Genomic DNA, 14,902 nt, shown 5'->3' with positions numbered 1-14,902 from the left:
GACTGGATGAGGGCTAATAAACTGGAACTCAATCCAGAAGACTGAGATGCTGTTAGTGGGTGGTTCTGCTGACCAGATGGAGGGTGCTCAACCTGTTCTGGATGGGGTTGCACTTCCCCTGAAGGAGCAGGTTTGTAGCTTGGGGGTGCTCCTGGAGCTATCCTTGTCACTTGAGGCTCAAGTAGCCTCAGTGGCACCGAGTGCCTTTTACCACCTTCGGTTGGTGGCCCAGCTATGCCCCTATCTGGACAGGGATAATCTGGCTTTAGTTGTCTATGCTCTGGTAACCTCCAAGTTAGATTACTGCAATGTGCTCTATGTGGGGCTGTCTTTGAAGATGGTTCAGAAGCTGCAGCTTGTGCAAAATGCGGCAGCTGGACTGAAAACGGGGACCAAAAGGTCTGAACATACAAGACTGATTCTGGCCCACTTGCACTGGCTGCCTATATGCTTCTGAGTCCAATTCAAAGTGATGGTTTTGACCTATAAAGCCCTACATGGCTTGGGACCACAGTACCTAACAGAACACCTCTCCTGGCATGAACCGACCCATACAATACACTCTGCATCTAAGGCCCTCCTCCAAGAGCCTGTCTGAGGGAGGCTTGAAGGGTGGCAACAAAGGAGAAGGCCTTTTTGGTGGTGGCTCCCCATTTGTGGAATAATTTCCCTGACAAGGCCTGCCTGGTGCCAACATTGTCATCTTTTCAGCACCAGGTTAAAACTGCCCTCTTTTCTCAGGCATTTGGCAGCATATAATGAGTCTCTTGATTGTCTCTGGCTGATGGTTTTGGATATATGTTGTTGTTGTGTGTTATTTTACGTCATTATGTGAATGGTTTTTGTATTTTATATAATGTATTTTAATGGTTTTCAATTTTTGTGAACCACCTAGAGAGCTTTAGCTATGGGGCGGTATAGAAATAGAATGAATGAATGAATGAATGAATGACCAACCCACTCCTCACCCCAGCACAACCTTCCATGAGCATTAAAGGGACCTGGCCCATTGCTTCCCCCTGCCTGTGACACACTGGCCTAGCTTCCCCTGGCTCTGCTTCATATCCCACACAACACCCCCCCCCCCCGCTTGTCTGACTCGGCAGGAGCTGGGTTTGACAGGATGTTGGAAAAGGGCTGTATATTTCTCTGAAAAGCTAATATTATTGCTGTTTTAATTCCTGTAATAAAAGGAGAGTTCATCATGTGTAAACTGATTCCTGGGACAATATTTGGCATGGTGATGGGTGGGAGGGCTGTCTGCAGAGGCTCTTTGAAGTGTTTCACAGAACTAATTGAGAAGGGAAATAAGAACTAGGAAGAACTGTATGGGATAGGAACTTATACCCAGGTAACCTGTGACATGGGCTAATGTAGGATGAAGTAACTGGCAGAAATACACATATTTCAGTTGCTTACTGCCCATTTAAATTTCAGTTTTATTATGAAGAGAATGTGCTTTTGTTCTTTTCTTTTAACACAAGGATGATCTTAGATTTCAGGTTACTAGTGCCTGCCAGACAATATTTTGCAGTGGAGTTATCCACTCATTATGAACTTTTCAAGAATTCCTTCCCTACAGTGATACCTTCACCGTCCAGCTTTATGCTGTTCTTGTAAGAGGTCCAAAATGACTGGCAGGCCATCACTGCGGGATGCATATTTTCCTCTGAACTTCCTGAGGAAAAGATAAACAGAGCCGAAATGTAAAAGACAGGACTTTTAGGATTGAGCAGAGCCTGATGAAACGTATCCTGCTGAGGTCCTGCGTGCAGAAGTGCCTTGCCAATATTGGAAGGAAAATAAATTTGCTCAGCGAATGCAGCCCCCTTGGTGCCTTCCTCCTGGATGTCGCCACTATCACTTCTAACAGAGCTGACATGGATCTTTGGGGTTAATTATGGCTATACACAAATCCCAATAAGCACTCAGAGTCAGTGGGACTTTTTGTTTCTTTCAAGGCAAGCACATCTCTTAAGTGTCTGAGAGCCAATTCAAACGTTCAGGCAAGCATATTATACAAACCTCCCATGTGATCACACCACATCAAAATGCACACAGGAGAGTGCTTGTTTGGAAACAATCCCCAAATTGCCCCACACAGGAAGAAAATAACATATCCAGGGAAACGCTAGAAAACAAGCAAATCTTGCACATGAATTCTGTGGCAACATAGGGCTCTATCCAATGTTGCTGGTCCACTTACGCCATTGATGCAGCAGTAGCATAAGTGACCTCTAGTGCACCGCCAATAGCATATGCTGGAGTGATGGGTTTTCCAGGAAAACCCATCACTCCAGCATACGCTATTGACATTGCGCTAGAGTTTGCTTATGCAAATGGCACAAGCAGAGCGGCAGTGTCATGTGGAGGACTGTACCGTGTGTCCCTATGCAAGCCTGAACTGGCTCTAACCAGACTAGACTGGAGTTCCCAATATGCTACACAATTAAGCTTTTCTGTAAGGTAGCAGAGTGTGTGTGTGTGTGTGTGTGAGTGTGAGAGAGAGACAGACAGACAGACAGAGAGGCAGGTCTCCCAACAGTCAGGGTTACCTCATATACCACCAGTGCACTGTTTGTACTGCAAGCCTAGAAGACCAGGGGTCAAACTATGTTACTTTCCCCCTTTTTTTTAACTTAAAAGCAAGCACTAGGGATCCAATCTGGATTGGGACCCTATTGTGTGAGGCATGGGGGCTTTAATCCATTGCCTCTGCTGTGGTCCCAATCTGAATCAGGGCCCTTGTGCCTGCAACTTACATTGCCCCAAAGTGATCCGTTTGTTTAAATGGATCACTTTGGGGCAATGTAAATTGCAGGGATGGGGTCCCCAGTCTGGATTGGGACCTCAGGAAGGAGCAAAGGGTTAAAGCCCCCTAGCCCCCCCCCTCCCGCTAGGATCCTGATTCAGATTGGGTCCCCTGTGCCTGCTTTTGAGTAAAAAAAGCAGGGGAGGTAATGTATAGTTTCACCCTAAACTCTCTGCTTCAAAGATGCTGTCTAGGCTGAACAACCAGCATGCATAAGAATTCAGTCAGCTGACCCCAAGGGCCAATCCCTGTCCTCCAAGCTTTAGCCACTTCTGCCCATCTCTGATATGAGGGTACTTTCTAAGTGCCTGCTCCCTATCCTTGATGGCTACTCCAGAACTTGACTAGTGCCTCTGGTCCATTTAGAGTGCCAGCCAGCTCTGCTCCCCCAGGTTCCAGAACCCAGTGTCTTGGAATCTGACCCTTGCCAAGTCCTGATATTTTCAGATTCATAGCATAGGTTGTACTTAACAAGATGTTGTTCTAAAAAAACACCTTGACTTTTTGTTCTGTTCTTGGCTAAAAGGCAAATATTGCTGTGATGCTCCACTTTTTTTTTTAAATATAACACTTTAATACCCCCAGATACTGGGAAGAAACCAGTGCAATGCTCTGTGATATTGGAAGGATTGCCTGAGCAAGTTACAGCACTGAAACTCATTGTCAAGAGCCAAATTCCACAGGACCACAGTTAACATTTGGAGTCCTGTCCCCATATTTGTTTCTTTGTTTTTTGAAGAGCTGAAGATACTGAGAAGGTTGGTCTGTAACAGGTCAGACCCGAAGAATAGTAAAATAGCCGTGTGGCTAATTCAGCCCATAAAATTAAAACAGCTGGTTGTTAAAATCCATTGGCTCACCCTCCCCTGAACCATTTCACTATAATCTGACATAAAAGAGCATTCATCTTTTTCCGCTCTTCTGATTTCCAGGAATGGTTTCAGTGCTCATCATACTATTCAAATACGTGCAACTGTACAATTTAGGGAATTAGTAGAGAAACAGAAGTGGGGTGAAGGATTACATGGGCCCCGAGTACTTCCATGTGCAAACTGGTAACATTCAGAATTGATTGGGCATCCTCAGCTTGGTTTCCTAAGCAATTAAAAGTTATTTCCTATAGCTTTTGGGCTGCTGCAGTAGTAGCGTGTTGTGATTGCACATATTGCTCTTGAGTCATCAGAGGCATTTTGCTAAAGTGTACCTTGCTGGTTCTACCTCATTACAGCTAACAATCATATAGACATTTGGATCTCCAAATGATTTGGACTTCAACTCCCAGAAGCCCCTGCCAGCATGGCCAATGGTCAGGAATGCTGGGAGTTGAAGTCCTTCTGCCCACCCCGGACTACCGCATGGAGGACTGTGTCTTAAGGCAGAGGGATAGATTCCATTATCATCTGTTAACATCCAGCTCTATAAGATTCTGCACTGTAATTACATGGCATCACGATTCCCATGCGCGCACGCCTTTCTCAGGATGTGTGAGACGTTTTCCTGCAGGCTCTGTCAGCTCATACTGCACCCACTCTTTCTTTATTGGACACCCAGATTCATCACTACATTTCTTTGTCTACATGGAGCCAGTGTTTACCATAACTTTTCCAGTGTGATTGTCACTGAGAAGGCAAATTGTTTCGGCGGTTGCTTGTATGATTCTGCACCTGTGCATTTCAAGCTGATTTTATTCAGGCCACCAACACCACCCCTGCTGTAGAAGATCCAGATACCTTCTAGCAATAAAAAACACAGGCACCTGAAGTGGTCAGTTGGAATCAATGGGCACAACCCAGCCAAAGCTACACACTTTAAAGTCCTTTTGATTTGAGTTTTAAGCATGTGCATAATTCTTCCATTGAAATCAGGATTTAAAAGTGTCTAGCTTTGGCCAGATTGTGCCCACTGATTCTACCTCAGTTCCCTGTGTTTTTTATCGCCAGAAGGTAGTTTTGCCAAGAAGTGCAAAATACCTGTCAGGTTTCAATACAAACTGGGAGGAAAGTTAGTAATTTAAAATTTCTTTTTTCATCAAATTTGGCAGAGAGAAGAGGTAGTCACTGCATCTGTCCATGTCTGCATTGTGTTTGCATCCAGTTTGTATCCTTCAGTTTCAGATCCACCAACTAATTGATCCTAAGCATGTTTAATTAGAAAGAAATCCCACTGAGTTCATTCGGACTTAGCCCTTGGCAATGTGCTTAGGATTGCAACCTCAGCTGATTAATGTACCAATTAAATTGATAGTTATCATGCAGTGTGCTATTTATCCTGGTTGAAACTTATCTAAGGGTGTGATCCTATGCATACTTACCCAGGTGTGAGTCTTACTGAATTTAGTGGGACTTACTTCCCAGTAAACATGCATATGATTGGGATGCAAAAAAGGCCAACACCAGGAAAGATGGAAAATGTCTGTAGGGAAGTTGAGGAATCCACACTGACAGCTGCTGTTTTAAGAAAGTGGTTTGTACTTTCTTTTTCTGTTAAAGAGACAATATACATCAAGCAAAAGCCATACAGCAGAATCCTTCCAATGTAAGCCCTGTTCCTGAAATAGAAATATACCTATATAGAGATACAATCTGCAGCTCATGCAGAAATAAAGCTCACCATCAAATCAAATCTCTGTGAACCTTGGTGACTGCCGTTATAAAATAAAGCTGGAAATAATGTTCATTGATGGGTGAATTGAGTAAAGCTCACAACTTCTTGCCTGGTATTCAGACTCTTCCAATGGACTACTGGTTTGTCAGGAGACGCATTCTATTTGCATAAATGAGTGAAAGCAGAAAGAGTGAGGGAATGCATAGTGTGTGTATGTGTGTGGAGGAGTCCATTTAGGGACTGGATTTCCCTCAATTTTCTAGACTTTATTAGGGTCTAAGCCTGATAGAGCCACTAGGTGCAGATACCCTCCTATGACATTATCAGCACATGTAGGTGCCAAGAGGCCTCTTCAAAGCCCATGGCTTGCACTGATTGAACAGGCCCTTTTTGGCTGTCGTACATAGTCATCCAGAGAGAATGAGGCAGCAAAGAATTCCATTTCAGAGAAGCTCAGGGGCAGGGTGAGCATTCCAGTGGTGGGTGGGGCTGGATGCAAAAGGGGCGGGGCAGAAACACCAGCATATTTTCACTTAGCTCTTACTGCAGGTCATTAAGCCTTAGGAGAGGCATTTCTGCCATTTAGAAGATGGGGGGGGGATGCACAAAAGCTGAGAAACCTTCAGTCGGGGGAAAGGGGGGCAGGGCTATTGGGGAACCCCAGAGGGCCAGATTGGGTCTCCAAGAGGGCAGGATTTGACCCCTGGGCCTGAGGGTCTGCACCCCTACCATGGATGGACTCCGGATGGTAACATGCATGTGCAGTGCATTCTGAGTTGAGCTCGGCAAGCAAACTACACTTCGCATGTTGCAGTGACACTTCTATGGCAGCACACATTTTGTCACTGGAAAACATGTGGTTCCCCACTCCCCACCTCACTCTAACACATCCGTTGCATGTTTGTGTGGGAGTTTCACAGGCACCTACAGCGCTGAGTGTAGATATGCCTTGGAACAACCACTTTTTAATCACAGCCACATTGCCAGCTTCCATGTCTGGCCTTGCACAAGGGATATTCTACCCCTCTCCAGATTTTCAATCTTTAGATTAAAACAACAACACTGTGATGCTTTGTCCCTGATAACATTTGTAGGGTGAAAAAGTAGATGTTAGTTCAGATTTCTCTTTTATAAAAGTAGAGTTATATACAAATGAATAAGGGCCATAGCAGAAGGACATTCCCCAAATGGGAATGGGTTATGTTGTGGAATCTAAACTCCCCTCTTTATGGTTGGAAGGCTGTGTTCCCTTTCTTTCCAATATATAAAAAGAACCAGTGTGGCGTAGTGGTTAGAGTGTTGGGCTGGGATTTGGGAGACCTGGGATCTAGTCCCACCTGGCCCTGAAGCTCACTGGGTGACTTTGGGTCAGTCACTGAGTCTCTTACCCTCAGGGTCGTTGTGAGGAGGAGGACCATATAAACCACCTTGGGCTCCTTGGAGGAAAGGCAGGATGTACATGCAACAAACAAACAAACAAACAAATAACAGCCTCTGTTCCCTAGCATGATGGCTGCTATGCTGTGTTTGTTCCTTGAATGTTTTTACATTTGCATTTTTCTCCTGTAGGAGGTATTTTGCTTGGCAAACACCTCTTCTTACCATCTCTCTCTCTCTCTCTCTCTCTCTCTCTCTCTCTCTCTCTCACGTTCTTCTGCCTCCTCCCAGCAGATTATAGACAGCGAGAATGAAGCGTTGCTGGCGGCTCTCTCCGAGACACTGGATGACATCCAGGGAGACGACATGGGCCTGGCTGCCTTCAGAAATATGGATGAGGGGGACATGCCCCATAGCGGTGGCACATCGCCTGCCCCCTCTCCCAAACTGGCTGCCCCTGTCCCAGAGGTTGATGAGCTGTCTCTAGTAAGAACCCACTTCCTACTGTTTAAGGTGGATTTGGATGCGCCTCTGATAAGCCGGCTGCATGGGTATGATAGGAAGCCAAGGTCTGAATTTTTTCATTATAGGCTTACAATTATAACAATACAAAAGCATATATATCTATATCTATATCTATATATTCCTGTTATTGTATACGTATACATGTGCTGCGCCATTGCTCTCACTTGATTTCTCCATTGCCATCCTTGTCAGGGAAGTGTGTGATTGTGACAGGGGATGGAGTGGGTTACTGTGTGAATGGCTAAGGGCACAATCCTATGCATGTTTAGACAGAAAAAAAGTCCTACAACTCCCAGCATGCTCCAAACAGCACTGCTGGCTGGGGAATGCTGGGAGTTGTAGGACCTTTTTCTGTCTAAACACGCATAGGATCGCACCCTAAACACATCCCAGATCTTTAATCATTTTAAGCAGAGCCATGCTCATGGTGCCCATTGCCTGGGGTTTTCCCTCTCATCTCCGACATCTCCCCCATGCCACAGAGTCTGCAAATGCCGCTCACTTCAGGGCCGGAGGTGTGAGATGAGCTCTCTCACTGCTACGGCTGTTCATTGGTCTCCTTGAGCACCAGGTTATTTTTAATTTCTTTGAATCCCTATAGGCAGGGCTGAGTGTATTCTGCACTCTTTATTTACTAAAAATAAAACCAAAGTTGTGCACTACGGTATCTGAAATCTAAGATAAGCCATTTTGAAGTTTTGTGTGTGAAGTAGGGCAGAGGTTTTCTAAATAGTTTTTCTGCCCAGAAGATCTGCGACCACTATACTTTATGTATATTAAGTGGATGTGGATATTTTTGTTCACTTGGCACAATTTTGTTCTGCATAGGCTGGTTAGTTCTGGTGTAGGGCAAACTGCCTGCAGGATACTCAGTCTAAGCCCCCTGCCCTGATGAATAAGGTTGCAATCCACTTACCTGCGAGTAAGTCCCATCGAATTTAATAGGGTTTAAATCTGATATAGGATTGCACCATAAAAATCTTATTGAATCACCCTTCCAGCTTCTGAGATTTCTTCAGGTGTTGCACACACATTTTCAAGGGCTTGAAACTTGCCCTTATTTTCCCCCTAGTATGGAGATACTCAGGAAAGCTAAATTCTGCATCCAGAATCATATTCCAATCTTTTCCCTTGCAGAGAAATGCAGAATACACAGCACCCTGCCTGTAAGTCATGGAATTTGGGGACATGGCCAGGCTGTAGTCCTATCTGTTTTTGGTTATCTGTGGCTTGTGTTCCACATCCTTTATTACCCAACCTCTGAGGAAGAGTGGTTAAAGGGGAGAGGGTACACTGGATGACATCTCTGTTAACAGAGAAGGCCACCTCTTCTGAGCCTGGTTTCACTTAGTAAGTGCTCAGAGCCTTCAGTCCTCCATATGTGTTTCACCCTTCTGTTACTTGGCCATATTTTAAATCATTTTACGAGATCTGATGCAATGGAGCAGTTCCTCTCACTTATAACTAGAGTGCTGGTACAGGAGGCCAGGCTTATAATTACAGGCCCCAGCCTAGCATTCCTCCCCCACCCCACTCCACCTCCTGGTGTATAATTACTGGATGTCATGGTTTCTAAAAGCGTTATAGCGGCATCTAGTGGTGAAAAGTATGCATTTTCACTTCACACAACAATGTGCATGCATGTGGGTGTATAATATTTATATATTTATATATTTATATATATTATATATATACATATATATCACACAAATCTGTATGTGTATATATAGGATGTATACGTTGCAGGGGGAAGGGAATAGCTTTCCATTTATTATTATTATTATTATTATTATTATTAGGAGTTTGACACATGATATGAAACTGAAATTTCACTATATTGTGATAGAGAAAGCAGCAGACATTTGACCGTGGGAACTGACTGATTTGATATCCATCATGCACTTAATTTTTAAGGAGCTTTTCAAGTTTCCAGGCAACCTTTTAAGATTTCTCCCCACTGCCACATTCCCACAAGAGTCAAATCTGGTATTTTGTTACTGATCCCAGGTTGCCTTTAGTGTGAGAGTGTAGAATGTGAAATTCCCCCCTCTTAACATAAATATTCTAGCCATGTAATCAGAAATATTTGGGTATACTAGATACTCTTAAGATAATTTTCAGCTTGCTGCTTTACCCACAACTTCTTTGATAGGATTAAGATAGCATCTATCATAAAGATGATCCAAAAAACAAAAACCTCAGTAAATACTTTGGACAGAAAGTACCTCTTCAAAACACTTGGCAAGCTAATGAATGAATAAATTGAAGCCCTTGTTGGGATGTTACATTCAACTGATCTCTTTTGCAGAGGCCAATACATGTTTCCCAGTTCATAGACACAAGTGGGTTCCTGTAAAACACGTCACAAGTTAGGGAGAAAGGGAAAAGGGATTAGCCTCAACACCTCCACCTGTGATCCTTTAAACTGGGGGTGGGCAACTTCAGCAGTTCTGGAGGCCAATTCCTGTGCCCCCCCAGAACCGACCAGGAGCTGCACACACACTCCCCCCCCCCCCCGCTGCCTTGATTGGTCTGGAAAAGTGGCACACTATAAATAAATAAATATATCACCACCATGTCACCAATTTTGCCAAAGAAAATCAGTAGTACAGTGGCGGCAAAAGAACTGTGGTTTGCCTCCGAAATTTCACCATGCAGTGGCAGCAAAAAAGGGCTATTTTCCTTTAAGGGAAGTACCCAATTTTTGGACACCACCCTGCCAATTTTGATGGCGAGGCAGTGGGGGCCACAAAAAAGGCAGGCAACAGAACTGGGGTTGGAGGATGTGTGCCTCAGGACGCCCATTCTCCCATTCCCATCCCCACCCTTTTGAACCCAGGTGGAAGGAAAGTAAGTAACATCCTGCTTGCTTTCCTACAGCTTAATGCTCAGCCTTGGCCAGCTGTAGGTTTGGGCTGCCAACGTTCTAAAGCACCATGAAGTCAGTGCGTGTGCATTTTTTAGGGCCTGGGGACATAGTTTTCACACACACACTCCAATATTTCTCTACCTTCCTAGGGGGTCTCCACCACCGATAGAGACTTCCTCCTAGGGCTGCCTTTCTCTGTGTTTGGGCTCCTTGGGCATCCTCATACAGGGGACCCGCTTTGTCATTCCAGCAACAGAGCATTCATTTTGCACAGACAGCCCTGATTTCATTAGTATCATCAGTGCCAAGATGGCTGTAGCCCTGCTAAGAGGAGGCAGGAGAGGGTGACGTGCACACTGGCTTCCTGGAAGACACTCCTGGGATTTTAGGAGGTGCACCCAGAGAGGGCTTGCCAAGTCTTTTGAAGACGCAACTTGAGATAAGTATGAAAGCAATGAGAGTTGTCCCTCTGATAAGCAATGGATTTGGAGACTTGCAGCCAAAGTAGCTCTCCAGAAATGAATCGAAACATTTTTTTTCTGCATTCTTCTACACATGTTCTGTCATTCCAACATGAACTATAATTCCATGCAGGAAATAGCACAAAAACTGCAGGCTGATCGCCACGCATGATGATAATACATGCTTAGTTTTCACGATACGTACCCAGGAATGAATGCTTGCCATCACCTTGATGAGTTTCCACAAAAAAGCAGCAAACCTTCATGGGACTGGGTCTTGGCAAGTATTTGGTACTTGTTGGGACTGCAGCTCAGTTCAGGAGGCAAGCCTCAGCTTCATGTTGGCTTTCAGTTTCCAGGATGCATCGGAGCCTGCCCACAATCCTGATTCATGAGGCTCTTTACTCTCTTTATGGGTGAATGCTAGAACTTCTGTTGTGCGTTGGGCGGGGGGCGGGGGGAACGGCCATGTAAATCTGGCCCATGTGAACTGAAGTGGCTGTCTTGGCGATGTGGGTTTTGGTTCTGTGAATTGGGTCGGTGGTGGCAGTGACCTGGGAGAATTTAAGCAGGGGCTGCTGTTCATTTATGCAGGAATTCCGACTCTTTCTTTCACCGTTTCCCTTTCCAGCTGAAGAAGTTGCTTCTTTCTCCATCCAATGTGCCTCCAAGCTATGAGGTTCAGAAAGAGGGGAATGTGTGGCGGCAAGGAGCTCCTAAGTCAAGACCCCAGCGGCCCGGTGCAAAGGTATTGTTCCTCTTAGTAGCCCCAGCCTTGCCTTGCCTTGCCTTGCCCTAAAATAACACAGTGGACTAGATTCGCTCAAGATCAAATCCAGTTTCTTCATAGGTACGTCAGAAGCTGCTTTTGCGGAGTCAGACCATTGGTCCATTTAGCGCAGTATTTCTACAGCAGAGGTGAGAAACGTCTTTCAGCCCCAGAGCCAAATTTAATTTCAGAGATGCTGTCCATTCCAGTGGTGGGCCAGGCCAGAGGCGAGATGGGCAGGGGCAGAAACACCAGCATATTTGAGCTTCAAGCTCTTACTGCCATCAACTAAGCCTTAAGAGAGGCATTTCCACCTTTTAGAGTGGGGGAAAAGCTGACTCTAAACTGATTGGCAGTGGCTTTCCAGGGTTTCAGACAGGGGTCTTTCCTACCCCTTAGGGCTGCTCTTGACCGACCTCCCACCTTCCCTTGACCCTTGTCCTCCAGCAAAGATGGGTGGAGAATTTCTGCAACCTTCACAGGATTGTGCTGTCAGCTGCAAATTGCACTACCTGAACTGTCCAAGAGCCGTTCTACATGAGGCTTTTATTTTGTGCTCGTGATTGCTTACTCACGGTAGTTTGTGGGTCCTTTACACGACTTTGTCATCCTCCAGGGCCTCTCTTGTGCTTTGCAACCATTATTGCAGGTTTTTTTCCTAATGAGGAAAGTCTGGTATTTTTCTCAGAGGTGTTATAGAAGCCTTCTGTAGTTCTGCAATTCTGCTATACCACAGTGCCATCTACTGGTTGTGTAATGGAACATATAGAGAAAGAAAACCCCTAGAAAAAAGCATGTCTAAAGGAGCTGATCTCTATCCCACAAAGAATCCGGAAGCAGAAGTCTTGGTAAAGGTGCGGGATAAAAGCCTGATGTAGAAATTCCCTAAGTGAGCCGTTGAGGGGAGCCCTGCTTAGGATGCATTATAATAGGCTAGCCTAATTAGGCAAAATCTTTGCTTACTACTTTAAACAAAATAATGCATCTTGGTCACGCTGACTTAAGTAAAGTGAAATTTTAAAATAGGGATAGCCCAGCAGCAGGCTGCATCCAGACCACAATGCGTTTTTATCCGGCCCCTTTTGTATGTACCGAATTTAAATCAAGGTGTGGCAAAAGGTTTGCTCTTGGTCTTGCTCATTAAGGGGTTTACCCCACCCCCTGACCCACCACTAAAGCTAACACAAATAAGATATATTTTATATTTCAATGCTCTATCTCCCCTTGGGATTTTGTATGCACAATACCCCAGCCATATGTCCAAGGACATGTGCTGTGGGGTATTGTGGGAACCTCTTACTGGGGACCTCTTACTGGCAGGTGACACCCTCTGTGTGTTAGAATGTGACCACTCTTGAGAAGCTTGGGTTATATACTTGTAGGCCCTGGGCCATTGTTTGGAGAGCAAAGTGCCAGGAATACAGAAGCTGGGTATACCTGGTTTAAAGGAGAGAGATGGAAAAACAAGAGACTAATAGTAAGATCTGAGTGAGCCTTCTCAAAACAAGGGCAATGCCGTTTCCCATAAGGCCTTCCTCTGGGTGTACTGTGGAGCTGTTTCCTTGAGCACAGCGTACAAAGCATCTCCTATTCTCACCAGACTCCCTTCCTCTTTAAACTTTGCCATGATCGTTCCCCATCTTTGTTCTCACTCCCATTCCTGATCCAAATTAGAGCAGAACTTCCTAGCCGCTCATTGAATTGACTTCAGTTGGGCAAAGAGCTACATGTAAAGTTGCAGAACCAGTCCAGCTGTTTAAACTAATCCACACAAGGTGCCTTTAAAGATTTTCCACTTTGTTGACAGAAATTGTGCAGTACGTTTGGCAAGTAGATTTGAGATTGCATGGGAAAGGCAGGGCAAAAGGGAATGGGTGGGGGAACTGCCCCTTCCACACTAGCTGGAAAGAAGGGAGGGTTAAAAAAAAAAAAGTAATCTGCCACACACACCAGCTAAAAAGGTATGTGATGCACGCATTATGAAGAATCTATGTGATCCATCTTGGAAAGAGCTTTTAAAAATGCACAGATATGCTCTGCCATCTCCTCAAACCCTGCATTAGGTTTCAGCATCCTCCCAACTCTTCACTTAATCTCTCTTGCCCAGTACATGGAGTGAATGAGACCCTTCATCTCTTCAGCTTTTATCTCTAGCAGTCTTTTGTTTTCTGATATATACATAATCAAAGGATAAGGACTAAATCAAGTTAAATTTCCATCCAGATTGTAGTGTTTCCCTCAAGCTGTTCACAGATGGTTCTTATATTAAAGCAGCCTTCCCCAACTGGATGCCCTCCAAATGTTTTGGATTTCAACTCCCATCAGCCCAAGCCAGCATGGCTAATGAACAGGAATTTTGGGAGATGTAGTCCAGAATATCTGGAGGGCACCAGGTTGAGGAAAGCTGTATTAAAGAATGAGCACACACCCCTTTGCTTTGGTTGCAGGGGATACAACTGTCTTTCCTCCAGGTGTTCCTGCCATTAGAGAGCCACTCCCACTCAGAATAATCAATACAGGGCTAGATGGACCAAAAGTCCAACTAAGTATAAGGCAGTTCATATGCTGGAAACTCAGCATTCACCGCATCAGGGGAAGTAGCTGGTTAAGTGAGGTTCTCCAGCCTGCACCTTTGGGCTTCTCCACATGGGGCTTTTATCCTGCGATTGAGATTGGTTACTCACAGAAGGTCGCAGGTCCTTTACGTGATGTTGACATCCTTCAGGGCCTCTCCCACTCTTTGTAACCATTATCATGGGGATTTTCATGATGAGGAAAGTCTAGTATTTTCTCTCCATCCCAGTATATCCCACCATAGAAGCCTTGTGAAAATGTGCAATTCCGCTATACGGCAGCACTATCTAGTGGCTATATAATGAAACATACAGAACTTGTCGAGAAAGAAAATCCCCGAAAAACAGCTTGTGTCAGCCTGTGTAAAGGAGCTGATCTTAATTCCACAAAGAATCCTGAAGCAGAAGCCCTGGTAAGGGGGCAAGGTTTTACCCTCATATAGAGATGACCTTTGTTGCTCTTGGGATTTGTATGTATATGTCAGCTTTGCCCAACCTGGTACCATCCAGATGTGTTGTACTGCAACCTTCATCATTCCTAGCCACTGGCCATGCTGGCTAGGAGTGATGGGAGTTGCAATCCAACATATCTGGAGAGTACAAGGTTGGGGAAGGCTGGTATATGCCATGGAGCAGCACTGATTGGATAGTACCTGCAACATCACTGTGTGTTCCTCACCATCCTGCCTGAACCATTTTGGTGATATTTTAGAAGTTATTTTCTTTTGTTTTTAAAAGTTATTTTGAGGAGGAGAACTTCCTACTCTGCTGCTTGAGCCCTCATTTTACCTATTTAGTTTTTGTTTTTTAACTGGCAACCACAGGCAAGGCAAAGATCGTCCAGCAATCCCCCCCGCTCACGCTTCCATTCTGTTATTTTCCCAAAAGGGGAGCGAAGGAGCTTTTCCCCTT

The 14,902-nt window shown here is 44.9% G+C and overlaps 1 protein-coding gene across 1 annotated transcript in view; it reads left to right on the top strand.

Annotated features, from left to right (window-relative positions):
* PPARGC1B (PPARG coactivator 1 beta) overlaps window positions 1–14,902 on the top strand; it is a 159,276-nt gene that overhangs the window by 124,452 nt on the left and 19,922 nt on the right. The window contains exons 4-5 of the mRNA XM_084838658.1: window positions 7,088–7,279; window positions 11,280–11,396. Coding sequence (XP_084694784.1) covers window positions 7,088–7,279; window positions 11,280–11,396 — 309 coding nt within the window. The remainder of the gene's footprint in view (window positions 1–7,087; window positions 7,280–11,279; window positions 11,397–14,902) is intronic.

Source organism: Heloderma suspectum, chromosome 2, assembly GCF_057233095.1.
Source record: "Heloderma suspectum isolate Gila_16-S chromosome 2, 16-S_ref, whole genome shotgun sequence".
NCBI classification, from domain to species: Eukaryota; Metazoa; Chordata; class Lepidosauria; order Squamata; family Helodermatidae; genus Heloderma; species Heloderma suspectum.
The sequence above is the reverse complement of the archived record's forward strand: the minus strand, read 5'-3'. Positions and strand labels throughout refer to the sequence as shown.